Source organism: Delphinapterus leucas, chromosome 3, assembly GCF_059928025.1.
Source record: "Delphinapterus leucas isolate spDelLeu-1000000601 "Yukka" chromosome 3, BTC_Dleu_Yukka2, whole genome shotgun sequence".
Classification (NCBI taxonomy): Eukaryota; Metazoa; Chordata; class Mammalia; order Artiodactyla; family Monodontidae; genus Delphinapterus; species Delphinapterus leucas.
The window spans coordinates 91,930,955-91,954,912 of NC_143131.1; the positions used below are offsets into that span (position 1 = coordinate 91,930,955).

The following is a 23,958-nucleotide window of genomic DNA, read 5'->3' on the forward strand; positions in this document are numbered from 1 at the left end:
TCTAACCTCTAATAGCTCCTTCGTGGCAGGCGGGACACCAGCCCAGCGAAGAAATGAAAGAGCTAGACCTGGGGCCTTTGTGTGGGGCGGGGCATTTCTGGCTGAGATCAGATTTCTGGCGTCAGCTCCACCCACGCGTCAACTCCCTCTAGGAAACATCTTTATTCGACTTCCTCTCATCCAGGCCGCACCTCTTGCCCAAATTCCCTCACAGCATCTCTCGGTACTGTGTTTCATTAACCCCACAGTCATTTTCCCACTCCCTACTAAGGGCCGCAGTTTTGAGAGTTACTGCCGCGTCACCTTAGCAACCATGTCTCTAATGGCCGCCGGAAGAGACTACGATCACGTGCTCCCTGAACGTCCGGATTTGTAACGTGACTTCCGGTTGTCAGAATTTCCCCAGACGCGGCGACTGCCGAGGAGGAAAAGCTGTGTGGCCCGAGGTCGCCGTGGCCCCAGGGGTGGTGGGCTCCGGGTGGGCTCTTCTCATCCTGCCCCGTCTGCGATGCATCCGCGGCGCCCGGACGGATTCGATGGCTTGGGCTATCGGAGTGGTGCCCGGGATGAGCAGGGCTTTGGCGACGCTTTCCCTGCAAGGTCCTTCAGCTCCGCGTCGGACCTGAGCCACTGGGTGACAACCCCCCCAGACATCCCGGGTAGCCGCAACCTGCACTGGGGCGAGAAGAGCCCGCCCTACGGTGTGCCCGCCCCCTCCACCCCGCTCGAGGGCCCAGCAGAGGAACCCTTTCCCCGCGGCGGCGGCGGCGGCGGCGGCGTGCCCGGGCAGAGCAGCGGTGAGGGACCTGGGGCGCACGGTAGGGGCGGGTGGAGTGGGGAGCCGCAGCACGGGTCCTGCAGACCCCGGAAGCCGCGCGGAGGGTCCCGCCTCCCGGGCCTCCCAACCTATCGCGCGCCACACCCTCTGCCCTCCTTTAGTCCTCTGCCCCTGAAGCGGGATTCCTCCCGCTTCTTTACACCAATGTTTTCTCCGGGATCACCTGCAAAAGAAGACGACTGACTTAGCTGTGGTCTGCATGGTAGGATTTCGGAGGGTTTTGGCATATTACATTCCATGACCTGAATCAAGAAAGACGGAAATGGTTTACTGTTTATTGGGAATTATGTGAAAAATACCTAATTGACCAACAGCTATATTTCCTTGAAATGTGGAAGGAAAGAGAAGTATTTCCAGCAAAGGCAGTCTTGGGCTCAAATCTGCCGCTACCACTCTTAAAAGCTGAGAGACTTTCTTAACCTCTGTGATTTCTTAGTGTTCTCATCTTTAAGGTGTGTAGAAGAATAACTCAGGGTTTTATAAGTGTCAAAACAATGAGGTGTGAGTAATGCCTAGTACAGTATGGAGCACACAGTAGGCTAAAAGTGTATCTTTCCTTTTTCCATTTACTCATAGTAATTGTATCTGTTCTAGATCCCCAAACTACCCCTGTATTTTCGCACCTCCTGCTTTCTTTCTCTGACTTAACTCCACTGAAAAGTCAAAATCACTAAGAGACTTTCAAGATAAGTCTTTGGAATCAAGACATAATTATTCTCTGTAGCATGTCAGAAGACTTGTTTTAATTTCAACACTGTATGATCTAGATATTGTCAACATCTGCTGTATTCGTAAAATGGAAATAATGCCTGCATCTTCCCATTCTCCTGAAATTGTTAAAATAATAGATTACATCCTTAAATATTATGTATATTCCAGACATAAATTGTATTCTCATTTCTTTGATTTTGACTTGGAAATACAGTAATATTTATTTGATTTGGGTTACTGGGAGGAATAGACTTCAAATGTCATCCAGTGAGGATAGATGGAGGAGGATCAGTGACTTACTCAGTGTCATACAGTTAGTTTTTTCACTCTGTCTAGTTTTTTTTTTTCTACAGGTCCCAGAAGGAGTGCTGGAAAGTTATAAATGATTGAAAACGCATGTACGATTGCTACACAGTTACCTTCTTAGGCAGTAAAGCTGATGTTTTTATCTTTTCATAATGTATGCTTTGGTGGTTACAATGAGGAGGAGCTCTTAATAGCCAGGGTTTTGTGGGGTCTTTTTGCAGCAGTTTAGAGGCTGGTGAATAACTGCAAAGAGGATAGAAGCCTGAGAGACTTACACAGTTAACAATAGTAAACCTTCCTAACACCTTCCAGAAAATGTCAGTGGTATTTTCTGTTAATATTAGCAGATGACCTGTACACACACAAAAAGGGAAAAGCTGAAAGAAGGAAAGTATCTTAATTGGGCAAAAGAAGCTTCTCTCTACCTTGCACGTTTTTCAAGGCAATAGTGAACCAAGTGGTTTCCCTAGAGACTGTTTACGTGACCTTGTTCTGTCTGTCAGGGAATAGTGAGGGCATTACTTCATTCAAAAGAGCAGAGATGAGAGGGAGGGATTGGAGAAGAGAGGGGAGAGAGAAAAGAGGATGAGAGAAAAATTATCCCTTGTGAATATTGTATTATAGCTGAAATTTAATGTCTGGTCTCTTGGGGTTGTGATATTTCACCATTATGATTTTAAGTTTTCCAATTAAGCAGAAAAAGGTTTTATTTTCTGTTTTGACATATGCATAGGAATTTTCCAGCTGTAAACTCTTCTAGTAAGACTATAGATATGCCATCAGCTATAGTGCATATGGACGCAGTAGTCTATCACCGAGACCTAATTAAGCAGCTACTATCAAAGTATTTAAAACTTGGGGAAATAGAGAAGAGAGCCTTATTTACCCATTTCAGTTACCCTAAGTGCTCTTTCAATTTAATAATTTTCATGGGTATTTTTGCTTGCAACTAGTGGCTTAACATAGATGCTCTCCATCAGTAACAGTGAAGGACGAATTTTACAACATGGGAGGTAAAGTTGGTGAAAGTATCAGTCAGAGTCTTCTCTAGAAAAAATTTTAAATTATTTGTAGTCAGAAGTTGAAAACTGGTAGCCCTTAGATTCTACCTGCAAACGTGTTTGATTTGGTCCACACAACATTTTAACGCTTTTTAAAATAGTTGCTAGTATTTTAAGATTGGAAGATGCTATATAAAAATGAGAATATCTCTTTAGAAAAATCACAGCTTTGAAACCTTGGACTCAGAGTCCCATGTGGCAACAATGGATTGGAGCTGAAAAGCAGTTGGGCCTTTAGAAGGTCTACACCTTGCAACTTGCCACAAGCCTCCACAGAGCTCTTCACTTCCTCAGATGGCCTCTCTGGCCCCTATCAGAATTTGATTTTGGTACATTGAGTTTAAATGAATATCATGTTAAAAAGAAAATACTTTTTGTTGTTTTCACAGTAAATCTAAATAATGGTTATGAGTAACCTTATTCCTTCTGTTTTAGAACAGCTGAATAGATTTGCTGGATTTGGTATTGGACTTGCAAGGTAATTTTGTCTAAAGATTTTTAATTCAAGTTTTTATTTAAAGTTCTTTCTTTAATTTATAATGTTAGGTAATTAGTATTGCTTTCTTTAGAGCAGTAGTTAAAATATTGAAAAATATTTTGCAGAAAAAATGTATTATTTAAAATCGATAACTTGATTTTTTTTCCCAGTAAGGATAGAGAATAGTCATTCAATTTTATAAACACAAAATAATTTTGTAAGGAATACTGTAAGAAGTTTCATGTATCTATCCAAAGAATAAAATAAAATCTAATCTTGTCTCCCAAAAAAAAGTAATTGTGCATTGAACCTTTTTGCTGAACATTAGAATTATAACAAGATATTTAGCAATATGGCATCTAGGTTTTACTTACATGATCGTTAAAATCCATATAACTTAAGTGCAAAGTACATCAAAACCAAAATTTACAGAATTTATAGGGCAGATGGCCCTTCTGATAGGAACTTTGTTCATAGGACATCCTCTGAAAGAGATGGAAAGGGGCATTTAAATTGTCTAGGAAAGAAGTTTTCCATATCAGGCATACAAGATGTAGTTTCATCTTTATACTGTATATATTAATATTATATATGTTGTTGCTTTTGCTTACCAGTTTGCGAATCTGGCTTTAGTTTTTTTCATATTGAATCTTGTTATTGGTACAGTGATTTGCAAACATGTCTAGACATTTGAAAACTTTTTTTTTTAATTTTAAGAAAAATGCATAATGTAAATAATGCATGATTCTTCAAGAATAAATTCAGATTTATATGTGTTGTAAATTAAATGTTATAAATTATTATTTTATAGTCTTTTTACAGAAAATGTACTGGCCCATCCCTGCATTGTTCTACGCCGCCAATGTCAGGTAAATGTACTTTCTATGATTTTCTAAACAGTAATCCTAACCCTGATTTGAAGTACAGACCTCAGATAAATGACTGAGACCATGTAACCATTATCCCATGTGACATTCACCAAAATCTATAATATATCAGTTCTCAAACTTTTTGGTCTTTGAAAGCTCTTAAGTCTTAAATATTATTGAGGTCTCCAAAAAACAATTGTTTATATGGATTATATCTATCAATATTTGCCATTTCAGAACCGCAAACTGGAAAAATTTATGCATGCGTATATATATATATATATGTTTAATTCATTAAAATATTAATAAACTCATTAGATACTGACATAAATAGCCTTTTTATGAAAAATCACTATTACTTTTTTGAAAATACCTTTAATGTCTGGCATAATAGAAGGCAGCCAGATTTTCACATCTGCTTCTATAGTCAATTTGTTTTTGTTTTTGAAAGAAATGAGAGGTAATTGGCAGATATTCTTCTTTGATACTACACCAAAACTCAATAAGCGGTAACTTTTTAAAAGTTATTTGCAATGTGAAATCTGAAACCACGTCAATCAACTTTTTATACCCTGTTACATTAAAAGCTATTCATTTGTACTTCATGTTGAATAGATTTTTTGTGTGTGTGGTACGCGGGCCTCTCACTGTTGTGGCCTCTCCCGTTGCGGAGCACAGGCTCCGGACGCACAGGCTCAGCGGCCATGGCCCACGGGCCTAGCTGCTCCGCGGCATGTGGGATCTTCCCGGACTGGGGCACAAACCCGTGACCCCTGCATCGGCAGGTGGACTCTCAACCACTGCGCCACCCGGGAAGCCCTCAGGTTTATTTGTAGTAATCCTTTAGCCAGGGCTGTCCTAAGAGCACTCTAGATAAAGTCTCTTCCTCCTAGTAAGTGTAACTAGTCTATTTATCTGAAGATCCCATTGACAAAGAGATTAACCTGGGACTCTCAACCACTGTGCCACCAGGGAAGCCCTTGAATAGTTTTTTTACGTGTGCATGCTTCTGTTACATCATGCATTGATTAATTGAAAAATACTGATTTACTGAATTATATAGATCATCTAAATGTTATGACATTTGATTTTACAGTATCAAAAGACCACCGTCATTAAAATCACTACCAGTCTCACCAGAAAAGCGTTTCAGTTTTCATACGATCTTGATAGTGGATATAGGTTTTCCAGAATTATAATTTTTGCTTGTAAGCTCAAATTTATCATTGGCAACAAATACTGTTGTTGTTGTTGTTGTTTAATCAACAAGCCCACTTTGTTCAGTTTTAAAAACATGTTATCCCAAATGTGAATAATTATATTCTGTTAGTTTTTCCAGAAAAAAATGGTGATCCATGAAAAAAGTGGTTAGTTCAGGCTCACAACTCCATCAGACAAGTTCTTTTCCTTATGACAGCCATCTTCATTATGCAACACACAAAATATTAATGAGAAAGATGATGTGTACTCAAGAGTCAGCATTTTATAAAATAAATGTGTCTTACTGCTTCACCAAGAGCATTCTTTAGGGAAAGTGGCTTTTGCCTCTTTATAAGTGAGTCGGATAAAGAATACTATAAGTACAAAAATATAGTTTGGTGCCACTGCCTTCATGCATGCTACGGAGTGAGTAATTTTACCCACCATTGCTTTTGCAGTATTACTGAAAATGTCAACACAGTAAAAAAGGCAGATGATGCCTTAGTATCAAGAAAATAATTTTGAACTTGTCAATCCCCTGAAAGGGTAATGAGGCCCTTGAGGGCTAGTGGACCACACTGGCAAAAGCTCCTATAATATAACTTATCTTCTTTGAAAATTGAGTTAGACAAGATAGAAATAGTTAAAAATTAAGCTGTTTATGCTTAGCACCAAAAAGTAAGCATAAAGAGAGAAACAGCTATTTAAATAGCCCTAACAGTGCTATGTACGCTAGAAAAGTGAATTTCAGGCATATATTTTACATTGTGACAATATCACATTTTGATCCAGTGTATACTTCTATATAAGTAACTTTTTAAAATGTTTTAGCAAATAATACCTTCAGAATGTATGATGCATTCTGATACTTTCTTTTTTATTATTTCACTTAATAAGTATTAGTTCTGACCCCCTATACTGAGTTCATAATTTACCAATTGTTTGTAGCTTGTTATTGCTTGCCATTGGTAGACAGGAATCTGCTGTTCCCTGAGTTCTTCGTGGTTCCTGTGTGTTAATGGCATGAGCATTTTGCCACACTGAATGTAATTCTGGTGTTTAAGGAAACATAAATATCAAATACCAAGGCCCTCTTTATTATATATTCTCCATTACTATGTATATCACACATTGGTCTTCAGGGCTATATTTGTACAACCTCATGTACTGTACTTTTAAGTTATTTAAAGCACTTTCAAGAGTAATTTTCCTTATGTGTAATTTATGCTGACTTTAGAATTGAACTTTCATTTATGCTATGACTCACTGTATCCTTCATGACTTTTTATTTCTTAACAAGACAATAACAGAAAATAATCATGAAATATCTTTTTAACAGGTTAATTACCATGCTCGGCATTATCATCTCACTCCATTTACAGTCATCAATATTATGTACAGCTTCAACAAAACTCAGGTGAGAATTAGTCTGTACATTCTATTAAAGTTATTTGTAATGTGCCATTTTGCCTTAGTAATAATTAAAGCAACAATAATTCCTTTTAGTTATTAAAGATATTGTAACTCTTATACTAAAACTAACTTAACATGATAATGACATCTTCTTGATATCACTGAATAATCAGTAAATTCACACCTTTGCCAAAATTAATTAAATATTAGGGGTATTTAATCCATATTAGAGATACTTAATTAATTGGAGTGTTTATCTTCACCTAAATGTAGGCCACCCAACAAATGTTAAAATAATGATAGGACTTACTTTAGTTGTAGTTCTTTACTAAAATGTCCTTTTGAATAATGCCTTACTGGAAAATATCAGTAAACATTCAATATCAAGTTTTATTAAGACCTTTTTTTGGTTTCTTTTTTAGGCATTAACAGAAATAACCATAAATTTTGTTCATTTTAGGGACCAAGGGCTCTTTGGAAAGGAATGGGAAGTACATTTATTGTTCAGGGAGTCACACTTGGAGCAGAGGGAATAATCAGTGAATTCACACCTTTACCGAGGTACCTTTTTGGCATTTTCTCAGATTAACTTCATATTAAATATATGACAGAATATGGTAGTTGCTAAAAATACCTTGAATTTGAAAACTTGCCTGAAGTAGCTAAGAGAAGAAACTGAGAATAAATAATTAATTATATCTTATGGAATTAGTATGTGATAAAGAAAATGCTTCCTGGTCTAATATCTATTGAGCTCTTTCAGCTCCTACTGCTGTATATCAACAATTATCAACTAAGGAACAAACCTGAGTATGTGAGCAATTCCTGTTATTTAAGTGGCTAGCTTGGTGAAGGAGACACATGTAAGCAAATTTTACTACATCGTGATTAGTGTCGTAATTAAACAAACCCCTTTCAGAGCGCAGGGGACACTTTGCGTGGATTTCTTGGCAGAGATTTTTTTAGCCTGAAATCTGAGCTAGATCTGGAATTATGAGTAGGAAATAACTTGGCAGAGAAGGAGAGCAAGTAGAGGTCACAGCATGCCCAATTTTATGGAAGTTGGAAGGTCCAGGTGATAAGAAGTGTCTTGTGCTTAGAATATTGGGCATGTGTGAAGTAGAATAATGTGAAAAGAGGTTGAGGTGCTAGACTAAAGCATGGTTCTGCCTTTGTAAGTGACTTAGGCTTTATTGTCAATGGAGTTGGGAATCTAAGGGGGAGATTGTTTCTTTTTGTTTAATATATGGTTTCTTTGATCAAGGATTTCTCAAGTGGCAGTGTTTTTTTAAAACACGGAGTGTTGTAGACAGAGACTTATGGAGAACTGTTACAGTAATCTAGGCCAGACGGGGAAGGGTCTGAACTATGGAGTAGAACAGAAGGTAGGAGCTGTATAAACATTTCTAAAGTATAATAGATAACTGGTGATAGATTGGGAATGGGATTATGGGAGAGTGAATTAGCAGCAGTGACAGATTTCTAGATTGGAATTGAGTTGGAGAATTTATAAAGAAGAGTAAGTTGGAGTCGGAAAGAACATAAGGAATGTAACTGTTAATAAATGAAGTTTGAGGGACTTCCCTGGTGGTCCAGTGGTTAAGAATCCGCCTTCCAATGCAGGGGACGCGGGTTCGATCCCTGGTCAGGGAACTAAGATCCCACATGCTGCGGGGCAACTGAGCCCGCGTGCTGCAACTACTGAGCCCGCGTACACTAGAGCCCGAGCATTACAATTAGAGAGAAGCCCGCACGCCACAACGAGAGATGCCCGCGCGCCGCAACAAAGATCCTGCATGCTGCCAACTAAGACCTGATGAAGCCAAATAAATAAATAAATAAATATTTTTGGATAAATAAAGTTTGAGATTCATGCGAGACATCTAGGGGGACATGCCTAGTAGTGGTTGGAACTGTGGATCAGAGTCTCAGAGACAATTTAAAGCTGGAGGCATAGCTTTGAATGTTGTGGCACAAAAATGGCAGTTGAAGCTTTAGGATGGATGAATTTCCCTAAGGAGGACGTGTAGACTAGATGACAGAGAGTGGACCAAGGACAGAATCCTGGGCGATGTGTGAGTGCACGTGTGTGTGGGGCGGGGGGGTGGGTAGGAGAGGTAATAGAGGGGAGTAGTAAGAGATGTTCACAAAGAAAAATTAACAAGAGCAGTAAGCTGTAGGACAGTGGTGGCCTGCAAGCCAAGAGAGGAGAATCAGAATTGTAGATTCTTTTGGAGGGAGAGGGTAGAGAAATTGGAATGTTTGATTATGGGTATATTTTTTCTCTCTGAAACAGGATACAGGTGAAAGAAGGATGAGTACTGGGGTGGTTCAGATAGAGTATAAGAACAATGATAGACATTTGAGACAGTCACAGCTATGAGTAACAGAAAGGGGACCTTACAAGGAATACATGAAAATAATGTTAAGAGATAATGTTGGAGATCATAAATTTGTTTAGGTGCTATTTGGCAGGACTCTGGGATTTTCTGTATCAACCGTAAGTCCCAGGGATGGAGTTAAAGACCGAGTGGTTTGTTATTCCAGAATTGGCCCCTGGCAGGGTGAATTTTTTGGATTGACAAGGAAGTGTGAGGTAGTTGAAGGTGCAGCCACTAGCATCTCAATCTGAGAATCAGTCTTTGTAGGGAAGGAAGTAAAGGCAGAAGAGACTGATATCAGGCTTTTTGCTAGTGTGATTGCTTTCAAAGGACCACATAGCTTTGAAGTTCCTTTAACACAGCTTTGCTGAGTGTTACAGAGAAAACAAAAAATGTTTTGTCAGCTAAGTTTCTCCTCTCATACTTAAAAAAATCTGAATTTCTGCCCTTGGCTAACTTTATTCACCCCACTGTTTTTCATATCACAGGATAAGATCAAAACTTAGTACTTGTCATCAAATGTTCTTGAAGTTCTCCCACAAACACAAAATTCTATAAAAATTTAACAAAATTCAGTAATTTCTGTACGGCAAAGAGTAAAGAATTCTGTATTTGCAGTCAGAACACTGTTGGTCCTGACTATTCCACTTTTTAGTTCTGGGACCTTAGGCAAGTAACACCATTTCTGTAAAGCAGAGATGAAGTAGTAACTTTAACTTCAGGTTGAAGGGAAGGGAAAAGAGAAATGAGAATGAGAAGGCACAAAATTTTGTTAAATTTTATTATCTAACTTTCTTACTCTGTAGACATACAGACACATCAGTTGTGTGGGTATGTATTGTCTGTTGGTCGTCTTGAATCTTATTAAAGAAGACAGAAAAGGTTATCTTTGTGGTATTCTACTTGGGTTAAATTTTTGTGGTAAATCTCACTCATTACTTCATTTATTTATTTAGCTCATACTTCCTGAGTCCCTACTATGTGCTAGGTTCTGTGCTAGAAATCAGGTATATAGTGAGGAGAAGAAACAAAAGGTACCTGTGACCATGAAACTTGGGATCTAGTGTAAGGGACATATGTTAAGTAAAATAATCCCACTAATGAATGAATAATTACAAACTGAGGCTTGTTCTCTAAAAGAAAAGAATATGGTTCTGTGACAGTATTAGAGTGTTAGGAACAGTGTCCCTAATAAAATGACACTTAAGCTGAGATCTGAATGGCATTCAGGAGACACAGACCAGTTGGTGCAGAGGCAATGAGGCAGGGGGAATGTGGAGAATTCCTGTAATTGAGGGAAGGCTCATAGGGTTTGAGCTCAGAGAGCGGGATGGAGAGCAAGAGCCAATCTGTGCTTGGCCTTGTAGGCCACTTTAAGAATACTGAGGAGTTTTAAGCAGGAGTCAATGACATGATCAGATTTATGTTTCTAAAGGGTCATTGTAAGTGGAGATAAAAAGATTGCAGGAGGACCAAAGTAGAGAAAAGGATACATGTTCATAAGCTATCACCATCTAGGTGAGAAATATGGTAACTAGGACTAGGATGGTATCTTTTGAGATGGATGTAAATAGATGATTTTGAGATATATTTAGGTAAAATTGATGGAACTTGGTGATGGATTAAAGTTGGTTGATGATAGACAAGGTGTCGAGGATGACTTCTAGGATTTTGGCTCGTGTAACTAGATGTCAAATAAAGCCATTCTCAGACATACAGTGTAAACATTTTTTTTTTTTAATTCTAACTTATTTGGGCAAGGTTGACTTTTCTTGGGGGAAAACAAAGTCATAGCAGACACAGTATTAAAGCAGAAACCCAAAGCATTTCACAGAAGTTACCACTTGAGGAGGATGAGCTCTAGGGTCTCTGAGACTGAGGTTCAAATAGGTGAGACAGTCTGGATTCACCAGTATTTTTTTATACTGATTATGATCACATCTGAATTTGTGATCTGATCACATTATAGTTTCTCAGTATTTATTACTTTAAAAAAAATGTATAAAGCCCAGGATCATCATCTGTGATCTCTTTCTTTATCTACTGTTCAGATCCCTCCTAAATCCGTCCCCAAACCTTCCCCCAGGTGGAGTGAGTTAGACTTTGTGTTGCTCTACCCTGAAGTACCCTTTCCTTCCATGTGGCATTTCTCAAATCATTAACATAAGGAGCACCTCTAACCAAGGCTACCTGTATAGTTCAGTCTCTCACAGAATCCATTTAGTTGAACTCCAGCTTAGTTTGACTCATCTCACATTTGTAGTTGTACCAGTACTGTTTTACTGTTTTCTCCTCATGTTGTCTGTTTCTCCTAATGACTCCTCTGAATTCACTGACTTAAACACATTCCATTTTAAATACAATGAACTCTTTCTCCAATTGAATAGATTTCCTTTCTGATTAAGTTCTCAATTAGGAAACAGTAAAAGGGTCTAAGAGTAAGAAAGAAAACTTATAAGTTTGATTTTGGACAAGTTCATTTTGACACAGAGAGAAGTCTAAACTGAAGATAATAGATTTGGGAGGTTCTGAAGCATCATCTTGGGTAAGATTGCCTGGGGAAGGAATGTAACTTATATAGTAAGAAAAGAACAGGGCTTGAGCCTTTAGGAACTCCAGAATAGGTTGCTGAGTTCAGAAAAATGCCCCTGCAAAGGAGTCAAAAGTAGAGACCAGAAGAGAGGAGAAAAACCAGAAGAGTATGGGATAGTGGAATACAGGGGCAGGGAGTGCTTCCAGAAGGAGGGAAGAACACAAGTGCATGTTGGCTGCTGAAAGGTCAAATAAGGCACAACCTTAAAATGCCTATTTGATTTAGTGATGTGGAGGTCATGGGGACCTTGGCAAGAGCTGTTTTCGTAGAATAATAGGGTAGAAGCCGATTTGGAATGGGTTCAGGGTGAGTGGGAAGCTAGGACATGGAAATAGCAAGTTTAGACAGTCCTCTGTGAAGAGGAGAGATGAAGAGAAGGAGCTAGAAGATGAGGGGCTTGGGTTACATTGAGGGAAGATTTTTTTTTTTAAGAGGGCAGTTTGAGCACGGGAAAATAAGAGGCAATGGAAAGTAGACTGTATAAATAGAGCATTATTTTAAAATTCTATTGCTTTTGTGTATTGATTATGCATGGGAGTATGTGTGTTAGTCTGTCAAATGAAAAACTTTGATAAAAAGTAAGTCACTTCACTTAATTTTGTTGCTCATTTGAAGGGCAGTTTTTGCTTGTGAAAATAGCGAGTTAAATATACTTATATATTTTGGTATTTGATGATGAAATATAAAAAGATTTAATCACAAGTAGATTTTTACACTACCCTTTTTCCTGAAGCATTTAACTATGGTAATTTAAATTTCTAGAGCTGTGGCAATAAGTTTTACACATTTTATAAAGGAGTAGAAAGCAGATACCAGGAAGAGCGTCTCAGGGTTTTTTTTATACTTGATTCTAAATTTCTTTTTTCACTCTTTTTACCTTAATCCTAATAATCTTACGAACCGGCCGCAGTAATTAGTATTCAAAGGAAAGGTGGCCCAGTCCTTACAGAAATGCAGGTCACAGACCCATCTATCCATAATGTTAATGGAGTGCACAAACTTAATGTCATAATAACCTGTGGTAATCCTTTCTGAGGCCATAGTAAGAGTAATAGCAGTGCCCAGAAAATTTCCAAAACTTTTAGCATATTTTGTTTTATAATCATAAAGTCACTGTCAGTAAGTTAAGTAGCCTAATCTTTTTTTACAATTTTCGTCTTAATCATTAAATGTCATTCCAGCTGTATTTTTCGATAGTTGTTCAGGCCTCATATAGTATTCTGGTATTAATTTAATCAGAATGTGATGAATCAGAGATGGTTGTTCTGTTGTCTAAAAGTTTCTCTGCAGACCTTTCAGTCTCCTAGAAAAATGTAGAAAAGTTCACATACCACCCATGCCATAAGTGTACTGAGTTTGTTTTTAGAGCACTTACATTATCAGTGATTAATTTCCTTTACCTTTTTAGTATAAAATATATTCCTTTGTCTCCTTATGATTGTCATACTTACTCATTTCAAATAGAAAATGTTTTTCTCAGGTTCCTGCTGTGGCCATGGTACATGGGTGCCAATGTCATCAGGGGAGCAGGTGGCAGCCAGTCTCCCCTTTATTTTACATTTTCCTTTTCTCTGTTACTCTGCCTTCCTCCCTCCCCTCCCCTCCCTTCCATCCCCTCTGTCTGCCTTTTCATTCCCCCCCCTCCACCGCCTCCCTTTTACTTTCCCTTTTATTCTCCATGTTCTTTTCTCCTTTTTGATTTTTCTCTTGATATAACTTTCTCCCTTTTTGTTCTTCATTCAGCTTGCCTCTCTTCTTTTTCTCCTCTCTTTTCTGGTTTCCAAAGGTAACCTAAATAGTAGGAAGCACGCAGTCCTAGACCTTGGTTCCAGACCTGGCATTCTGCCTCTCTCCTTTGATCTTTTTTACATCTTTATTAGAGTATAATTGCTTTACAATGGTGTGTTAGTTTCTGCTTTATAACAAAGTGAATCAGTTATACATATACATATGTTCCCATGCCTCTTCCCTCTTGTGTCTCCCTCCCTCCCACCCTTCCTATCCCACCCCTCCAGGCGGTCACAAAGCACTGAGCTGATCTCCCTGTGCTATGCGGCTGCTTCCCACTAGCTATCTACCTTACGTTTGGTAGTGTATATATGTCCATGCCTCTCTCTCGCTTTGTCACAGCTTACCCTTCCCCCTCCCCATATCCTCAAGTCCATTCTCTAGTAGGTCTGTGTCTTTATTCCCATCTTACCCCTAGGTTCTTCATGACATTTTTTTTTCTTAAATTCCATATATATGTGTTAGCAAACAGTGTTTGTCTTTCTCTTTCTGACTTACTTCACTCTGTATGACAGACTCTAGGTCTATCCACCTCATTACAAATAGCTCAATTTCGTTTCTTTTTATGGCTGAGTAGTATTCCATTGTATGTATGTGCCACATCTTCTTTATCCATTCATCCGATGATGGACACTTAGGTTGTTACCATCTCCGGGCTATTGTAAATAGAGCTTCAATGAACATTTTGGTACATGACTCTTTTTGAATTATGGTTTTCTCAGGGTATATGCCCACCTGTGATCTTTTTGACCTTTATTTTTCTCATAAGTAAAAGAAATAGGACAGTACCTGCTCTGCTTATCTCACAGGATTCCTTCTTGTATCAAATGAGATGAGAGGCAGTACAGGCAGATAGTATAGACTTCAAGTCATACGGACCATGGTTTAGACGAAGTTGCACCGCTAACTAGTTGCATGGCTTTGGGTAAGTTATGAACCATCTCTGAGCCGATTTCCTCATCTATGAAATTGGGGGTTATAGGTTCATTGTGAGGGTTAGAAGTAATTTATGCAGAGTGCTTTGCACAATGCCTGGCATATAGTAGGAGCTAAAAAAGATAATAGAATATAATAAAGGTCACAAAAGTAATGTCATCTCAATAAGTAAAGGCACTTTGAAAATTAGGGGCTATACAAATGTATGTGTCATTCTGAATTACAGTTACTTAATTTTGTTTTGTTTTCTAATTCTCATTCTTACATACATTTTAAAGCTTTTTTTATTCCTTTATCCTATTTTATTGTTTACCTTTCTCTTCCCCGTCGATTGTTTTCCTCAGTCTATCATTTTTGCATCTTATCTAATGTCTCATGTTCATTTTCATAGTCAGTTATAACTCTTCCTCCTCTATCATCCCCTTCTGTCAGCACATACAGAAAGACCTTCTATGTTTTTTCTCTTTTCAACCCACTGTAATTGTTTGACGGGTCCCAAAAAGGAAAATGTTCATCATGAGAATATATTTCTCCTACAGATTAAAAAAAATTAAAAATTGATTACTTTTTTTAAAGCTTAAGCTAATTCAAGATGTTTTAGAAAACATGGCTTTTACTTTATTTATTTTTTAGGGAGATTTCACATAAATGGAATCCTAAACAAATAGGAGAACACCTTCTACTGAAATCGTAAGTATCAAAAGCAGCATTTATATTGAAATATATATCCATTTTTATAGTGTTAGAACTGAAAAAAAGCTTATTAAATAAACAAAGTGAAGGAAAGTAGAGCAATGAAATATTTGTGGGACTAGAACTTAATCAGAAAAGTAACATAGAATTTAGGAATAAAATTCTGAAATATATGTTATCTTTTAAATAACCCTTCTAATTTGAAAGGCTAAAATCACAACCTAATTTTTCTTTGTGTTCTTAGGAAGTTAACAGAGATCTTCAACTTATTAAACCTGAATTGCCAGGAAAATTATTACTCTTATTATTATCATTATTCTCTTAGTAAGCAGACATACAAATTTATATTTGTATGGTGATGAGTAAACTCAAACAAAACCTTAGTGTCATTAAAACGTAGTCCTAAAGGCACTTAGTGACTTTACAACACTGACCATTTTTATAGATTAGAATTTTACTCTTCACTTTTTAATTTTTTTTGAAGATTGGGAATTGGAAACCCCCCAGCTTGCTGGCTCCCTCTGTGGGACATTCCAGCACATTATTACTTAGTGATGTTCCATTCACCTTGAAAACCACTACTTGCCAGGACCTGGCCCATAGGGTTAGGTAAGTCCCACCTTGACATTATTTTAAATAACTATATTTTGCAGGCTTGCAAAGTTGTAATATTACTATGTCTAAATAGTGGCAATAGGAGGCAACTTTGCAAAGCTGTACAATATTGTTTTTTAATAATAAAAGGGGACTTCACTTACCATGGAAGACTGGCTTAGCTCTGCAGGGTGGGAAATCTGGGAATGGATAATGATAATAGATAGGACAATAGCAGAACAGTAGCCTTGTTGAGATATCACTAAAAAGGCAAGCAATGGAATGGATCCCTCAACCTAAATTTTAGGTATCAGATTTACAGGCTACATTAGCTATGTGCAGGTAGACGTCCAAACAGTGAATCATAAACAAGCCTACATTTTACTGGTTTAAAATAATTTTCTTTACAGGCTGTCACTGTGTTATTATTAATACTTAATTTTTCATCTCTAATTGTTGAGTAAAGCATCTTATGTTACAGGTCTCCGAAGTATCTTTAGGCTATAGGTATTAATAGTTAAAAACCTTGAAGATATTATTCAAGCTTGAGTATAAATTATGTTGATGTATTAATGTAGATATTAAAAAAATTAGTGTAAGCATCTTGTTTCAGTATACTGATAAGTTTGTTTTAATTTCTACAGCCTAACTTATATAGTGGCAATGCCTTTTTATTCAGCAAGTCTAATCGAAACAGTACAGGTGAGCTATTTTTTCCTGTTTTTTTTTAAATTAAAAATGTTGTTGGAATATTCAGTATATTGTGTATGTCTGATAGTATAACAGAAAAATTTAAGACAGTATCCTTCTAAAAATATTTTTTCTCAGATACCATACATATATCAAAGATTATACTAGGCACATTTCTGGTGTGTCTGTTTCCTTTGCAAATTCACTTCACACTTTTAATTCTCTTTATCCCTTACACAGGCAGCTGTACTCTTCATTCAGATATCTCAGAAACCAGCCTATGACCTTCTCTGAATACAAAAAAATCTATAGGGTTGTTTTTGTTTTTTTCTCCAACTTTTTAATAACTCAAATAGTTATGGCTTATCAGACAATAAATTACTAATTACCTGAACATAAAACATGATGGATAATCATCCTAACAGTGAGAAGGTAGTCCCCATAGGTAGTTTACTAACAGCATTCTTTTTAAATATGCCTTTTAAGGAACATTTGATGCTATGGTGTTTAGTATATACTACAAAGCCAAAGCAGTCTCCTGCTAGCATTTTAAATTGTTTCACTATTTCTAACCACATGGTGGCACTTCAAGTACATTGAATTAATGTACTTGCTCACATACCGTTCCTGCATTTAAAACTGTAAGAGAGCTAGCTTAACTTTACCCTGTACACAAAATCCAACTAACTGTCTACCACCTGTCTTCTGTCTCCAACATCAGATCCTCTAGCATATTTTTTTCTTTGTCATAATCAGCGCTTATGAGTTTCCTCTCTATAAAACCTCACTGGATCAGCCTTTCCTTTTCTAATTACCCTTTTCCACTTAATAGCTTTTCTGGCCATATCGTTGTTTTTCTTTTCTTTTCTTTTTTTTTTAAAGGCAGAAAAAACTTCATTCATGCATAAACTCGTAATGACCCCACCTTCCTGCACAACTTTAGAAACATTGACTTATTACAATACAAATTGGACCAAATGGTGAAGGAACTCCAAAACCATCACAGACCTTTCTCGCTTCACTACACAGTGCAGTGGAGCACGGCACAAATTGAGGAAGGAAGTCCTTTATGTGTTTTCACATTTACCTGCTTGCCTTCAAACCCCAGGGCAGAGATTCAGTTGGGGGTGGATTGGGGGCAGAACCTATTGTTGATTTTTTATGTGTTTATTTTTGAGAATTATTAACTGAAGTTAACATCTTGCTACCCAAATATTGTCTCCTATGCCCTTGCATTTGGCAATGTGAAAGGATACAACCTTTGTATGGGGCTGCAGTTTACAGAATTATCACTTTATGACATAGCCTCATTTTATAGATAAGGGGAAAAAAATAGCAGGAAGATAATTATTGAAGGAAAAAAAATGAAACAGTGCGATATGTTGGGGAAAAACAAGTTTTAGCTTTATGGAGACCCATATCACAGTCACATTTCTCTACTTAAATTAGACCTGTGACTTTAAGCAGATGTCCTAACCTTTTTTAAATCTTAATTTTCTCACACATAAAATGGGAATAGTATTTTATTAACTGAATTATAAAAATTAAGTGAATTATTTATGTAAAGTGCCCAGCTCACTATATGTTCATTTTGTTTTGTTTTGTTTTTTTAACCCAAATGCCCTGTTTTTTTCTGCCCCAGGTTCCACCCGCTGACCGCCTCCTTTTGACTCCTTTTGTCTGATTTTCTAGTTCTCTTTTTTTTCCTTCAATTTCTACTCTCTTGAACATACTCATTTTCTTTTAGTAACCTCTTACCATCTCTTCTCCTGTAGCTCCAAGGCACAATACTTGACCCTCTCTGCTTTGTGTCCCATATTCACTGTCCTGGAGAACTCATTTACTTGCATGAATCCTTTTAACTCTCACCTTTATATGAATCTAAAAATTACAAAAGTCTTGATTTTCATATTTCTTTCATCCTTCATAACCAATCAGCCATCATGCCTTCTCAGTTCTAACTTCAGGGAGTATCTGAGATTGTCTGCTCCTCCCCACCGATAGGCCACCATTCTCTTTCCTTCTTGTTACATCAGCTTCTTTCTCCCTACCATGTTCAGTGGTTTTTTGCCTGTCTGGGGAGCTCAGATCTCTTTGAGAACAGTCTTTCCCTTGAAAAATACACATATATATAGATCTCCTAAAGAACACCACCATTCTTCAATATGAACTTCCTAGTGATCTGTTGTCTTTACTAAGAATCTTTGTTCTGTTTCCTGCATTTTAAAGTCCATTCTACATATTCATGCAAGATTAGTGTTCTTAAATTGCAGTGCTTATATCCTTTTGCTGATTAAGGATCCACGTTGACTCATATTCTCGAAGATCAATTTCAGACTTCTCAGCATAGTATTAAATCAAGGTTTTTACTGACTTTACCTTTCAGCTAATCTTTCTTAACTGCTAATTTTTTTTAAAAGCTCATTTTAAATTTTAAAATTTTAAATAAATGAATTAAATTCATTTATTGAGTGCTAACCTATATCAGGCACTGTTATAGACCCTGGGGATAACATAGCAAACAAAAACTTTCTGCCCTCATGGCACTTACATTCCTGTGGGGAAGATGGACATAAACAAGATAAACAAAAGGATACTTCATGGTGCTAAGTGCTAAAAAATAAAACAAGGAAATGAAATAAGATGTGTAATGGGTAGCAAGGGATGTTACTATTTTTTTAAGATCAGGAAAGTTCTCAGAAGCAAAAGTCATTTGAGTAAAGGTCTGAACATAAGAACTACATGGATATTTGGGAGAAGAACATTCTAAGCAGAGGGAAAGCAAGTGCAAAGGCCCTGAGGTAGGATTATATCTTACGTGTTTGAGGAGCAAAAAGAAGGCCAATACAGTTGAAGCTGACTAAGGAAGGGAGAACAAGAGGAGATGAGGTCTGAGAGGTAAGAGGGAGAGAGATCACACAGGACACTAAAGATCACTGTAATAATTTGGCCTTACTTTGAGGGAGATGGAAAGTCTTTGGTAGGTTTGAGCGAAGAGTGACATGATCTAACTTGTGTCTTTAATAGGATCTGTTTGGCTGCTGTATTAAAAATAAACTGGACTGGGAAGGGGGCCAGAGGCAGGGAACTGGATTAGTTTAGGTGAGCTCATTTTAGTCTCATGGTTTTAAATATGTTTTCTTCACTGTAAACTCTCACATTTGTACGTGCAGCTCGGACCTTTTCCTTGTAGTCTAGGTTATAAACTCCACTTGGAGTTTACACCTTAGACTTAACATTTCTGAATTCTTGATCTTCTCCCCCAAATTGCTACCCCAGGAATATTGTCCAACTCAGTAAAAGGCACTGCTATTCCTCCACTTCCTCTGGCCAACAGCTTTGAGGTCATCCTTGTCTTCTCTTTTTCACACCCCAAATCAAATCTACCAGTAATTCCGATTGGCTATAATTTTAGGATAAAAGCACAGTTGCAGCATTTTATTTCCTTTGCTACCTGCTAGTCCAGTCCACCATCATAACTTTAACTGGTTTCTCAGCCTCTGCTCTCATTCTCCTCTACACAACAGCCAGTATAACATAAATTGTATCTTACCCATCTTATGCTTAAAACCAACTAGTCACTTCCCATCTGACTGGAGGCCAAGGTCTGCACAGTGGCATGGTATGGCCCCTGACTACCTTTTTAACTTCATTTCTTGCTGTTCTCTTCTTCAGTCGTTGCTCCAGCCAAATGGCCTCTTAGTTGTTCCTTTTCTGCCTGTCCATGCCTCTGTAACCAGTATCACAAACTTCCTTATACATATCCCCGTAATTGTAAAAACGCAGAGACAGTGCAGATGATAATGACTCACGTTTACTGAGTGCGTTCTGGGCGCCAGGCCTGTTTTCATTTAATCCTCCCAGCAACTCTGTGCAGAGAAGGTAGGTAGGCCTAATTCCATTCTTAGAGAGCAGTAAACTGACTCTTAGGAGAAGTTAAGTAAGCTGCCCATGGTCACATGACCAGTAAGTGCATAATGGAGGTGGGTTTTAAAGCAATGCTTAAGAACTCCAAGCACTGTGCTACTTCTTCAATGTCATGTACAATATTTGTTGCTTTTCAAAATGTGTCCTGAGGAGGTTCTTGAGGGTGGGGAAACCAGGTGTATCACCCTCCACATCTCTTCTCGTTTCCCTCCCCCAATAAGAATAGCTCCCAGCTTCACTGCTATCTGTCTTGTGAAATTTTATTTGAAAAGAGAATCTAATGCCTAGATAACATTTGAAGTTTGCAAAACCATTGATGTTTTTCCTCTTTAGTCAGAAAATGAGGATTTAAAAGGGACCTAGAAAGAATCCTTCTTTGTGGCAGAATAAGCAGATGTTAACTTTTACTCATTTCATCATTTTCATTTCAGAGTGAGATAATTCGAGACAATACTGGCATTTTGGAATGTATTAAAGAAGGAATTGGAAGAGTGATAGGCTTGGGAGTGCCCCACAGCAAACGACTACTTCCGCTTCTTTCCTTGATCTTCCCTACGGTGCTGCATGGGGTTCTTCATTACATCATCAGCTCAGTCATTCAGAAGATTGTCCTGCTAATTCTAAAGAGAAAGACTTACAATAGCCACCTAGCTGAGAGCACTAGCCCCGTGCAGAGTATGTTGGATGCTTATTTTCCAGAGCTTATTGCTAACTTTGCTGCCAGTCTTTGCTCTGATGTTATACTTTACCCATTGGAAACAGTTTTGCACCGCCTTCACATTCAAGGAACACGCACAATAATTGACAATACAGACCTTGGCTATGAAGTGCTTCCAATTAATACACAGTATGAGGGAATGAGAGACTGTATCAATACCATAAGGCAGGAAGAAGGAATGCTTGGTTTTTATAAAGGGTTTGGTGCTGTCGTAATACAGTACACGCTGCACGCAGCTGTTTTACAGATTACCAAGATTATTTACTCTACTCTTCTTCAAAATAGTGTTTGAGATTTAGATTCCTGGTTAGTCTGAAAGACATCATCTGGATACTTCGTTATGAAATTATGAGGGATAAGAGTGAAATACCGTTGGTGGGAAATGGATTAGAAAGTGAAACTGGTAGAAAAAGTCCATGCTGATTATATTGACTCTTCACTTTTTAAAAAGGTTATTGGTATATATTTTGGATTCAAAGTATTCCAAATTTGAAAACTGAATAAAGACACTCATATGAATTAAATTCTAGCTAGTGTAGCACTAATGCTGAACTAAAAATGATCTCGGGAAGAAGCAAAGTTTTGTCAGCAAACTGAAAACAAAATTTCATATGACTTTAATGTTTATTACATGTTTAGTTCACCTTCTAGATTGATATTGGTATGTCATTCTTAATACAGTGTATAGTAGCAGGAGGTCATAGTTTACCTTTAAGCAAATAAGTTATGTTATCAGTAACCCGGACAAGAAAGATTAGATCTGGCAATCTGTAAACAGGAGCTGAGGGTTTTAAATTGCACTGTCCTTGTATAACTTTAATGGCTGTACATTTATTCTATAAAGCCACTTATATGCATACATACAACTTGGAATTGCCTTCATCCCTACAAATTTTCCACTCTTAGAACAGCTTACTGTATAAAATGCAGTTATGTATTTTCTGCTTGAATATCAGAACAAAATATTAAAAGCCAAGGTACCCCAAAGATTTAAGGCAAACAGCTTACTTGTCCATATGCAAACCCACCGTTTCAGTGCCAGCAACTTAGAATTTGTCATATGTTTATAAAGTTTGATTTGCCTATCTAGCCTTTTGAATCATCAGACTGTTTTTAGAACCACTCTTAACAGAGATAGAATAATAAAATAATCATGACAACTATTCCTGCTTCCACATTTACAAATTGTGTACTAAAGTGAATATCACTTGCCATTCGTTTCTGAATGACTTGACTTAGAGGAGACACGATTAAAATTCACCTGGGAATTTGTGCCTCTTGCCTTCCATATAGTCATCATTAAATGATGGCTTCAATTTTTATTTTCTTTTAGTTTTTGTTCATAGTTTCATTCTGCAAACTAGATATACATAAAGGGAAATGCAGGTTTATCCTTATGACCTTTTATTGAAACTTGTTTGGATGAATACTGATGAAAAATAGAAACCTTGAAGTTTGTCCTTGCTTTTTATGGGTGATGAAAAGAGGTAAATTTCAACAAATAATAAGCAAAAAAGTTGGTCATCAGTTTAATAAAAAAATTCTGTCTGTTCCTAAATTGAATTTGGTGGGTGAGGCTCTTCATATAGTAAAATGATATGCATTTGATTAATCCATCATTAAATGTTTTAAAGTTTCATTTCCTCATGTGAATGATCAGTTTTACTAGGAACCGTTTAGCACACTGAAGTACAGTGACTTTGCACTGATGTTGTCCAGCCTAGAATGCAGGTTCTATTTTACTGAGATCTATTTTACTTACTAAATGTCAGTGAAATGGTTACTTTTTGTGATTAATAATGTTGGAACCAAAAATTGACATCCAAAAAGTGTGAAACAATACATTTGTGGCAACTCTCTCTACTATCTTGTGTATGTGTGGTTTTTTTTTAATGACTAAAACATGTAAGTTTGCCATTTTTCCATTCCACCATGAGGGAGAAAATAAAATTAAACACAAGTTGTACTCGTTCAGATTATGGTTTACCTTGTCCAGTTTACAGCACTTAAGTTGTTCTCATTGCTTTTGAATTAATAAGTAAATTTTTAGATGTTTATAATATGTCCAACTTCCTAAAAACCTTTCATTTTTATTATAATTGAAGATAGTTTCAGACAAGAGTAAACTTCTGAAAATTTCAAGTTTCAGAAAATTTCTAGAAGAACAGAATCTGAATGGAATCAAGTATCTACTAGTGAAAATCTGGGATCCTTTAGCTAATTACTAGATATTTCAAGATTATTTTATGAAAGTTATGAAGATTCAGTTATATACATCTGTCTCGTGGAATCATTTACAAGACTGATAGGCTGAACCACATACAAGTAGATTGGTCTTATTTTCTGTCTCTTTGGAGAAAGAATACAAATTAATATTAAAACTAAAATTGATTGGGAGATTGGGATTGACAAATATACACTAGTATGTATAAAATAGATAACTAATAAGAACCTGCTGTATAAAAAAAAATAAAATTCAAAAACAACCTAAAATCGAAAGGCGGCAAGTAAAATACTAATTTTTTTAGTACCACTCCAAATTAGTTGAAATATAAAAAATCCTTAAAATTCAAGCACTTAAATGCCGGCCAGATATGTTTAACTGTATTTAGAAAGGAATAAGCAAAATAAACATTAGACATGCTCTTTCCCTTTTAAAATTGCTCTATTTCTTTAGCATATAGGTGCCAAAATCAAATACCTATGGGCTATATTTCTTAAGATGATAATAGCTTAGAATAACATTTTTAATTCAGTATGAT

General features: G+C 37.0%; 1 protein-coding gene across 1 annotated transcript; it reads left to right on the forward strand.

The window, feature by feature from the left end:
- The first annotated feature begins 378 nt into the window (after positions 1–378).
- On the forward strand, positions 379–23,060 carry SLC25A46 (solute carrier family 25 member 46). The gene is made up of 8 exons (XM_022591455.2): positions 379–797; positions 3,352–3,394; positions 4,206–4,263; positions 6,803–6,880; positions 7,337–7,437; positions 15,208–15,264; positions 16,506–16,563; positions 20,910–23,060. Exons 1-8 carry the CDS (start codon positions 509–511, stop codon positions 21,486–21,488), a joined length of 1,263 nt encoding a protein of 420 aa, XP_022447163.2. The 5' UTR covers positions 379–508; the 3' UTR covers positions 21,489–23,060.
- The last annotated feature ends 898 nt before the right edge of the window (positions 23,061–23,958 follow it).

Excerpts from the sequence above, each read along its gene's own strand:
- SLC25A46 (XM_022591455.2), top strand. The coding sequence starts at position 509 with ATGCATCCGCGGCGCCCGGACGGATTCGATGGCTTGGGCTATCGGAGT. Across the intron at positions 15,265-16,505 it reads GAACACCTTCTACTGAAATC|CCTAACTTATATAGTGGCAA; the intron begins GTAAGTATCAAA and ends TAATTTCTACAG. Across the intron at positions 16,564-20,909 it reads GTCTAATCGAAACAGTACAG|AGTGAGATAATTCGAGACAA; the intron begins GTGAGCTATTTT and ends TTTTCATTTCAG.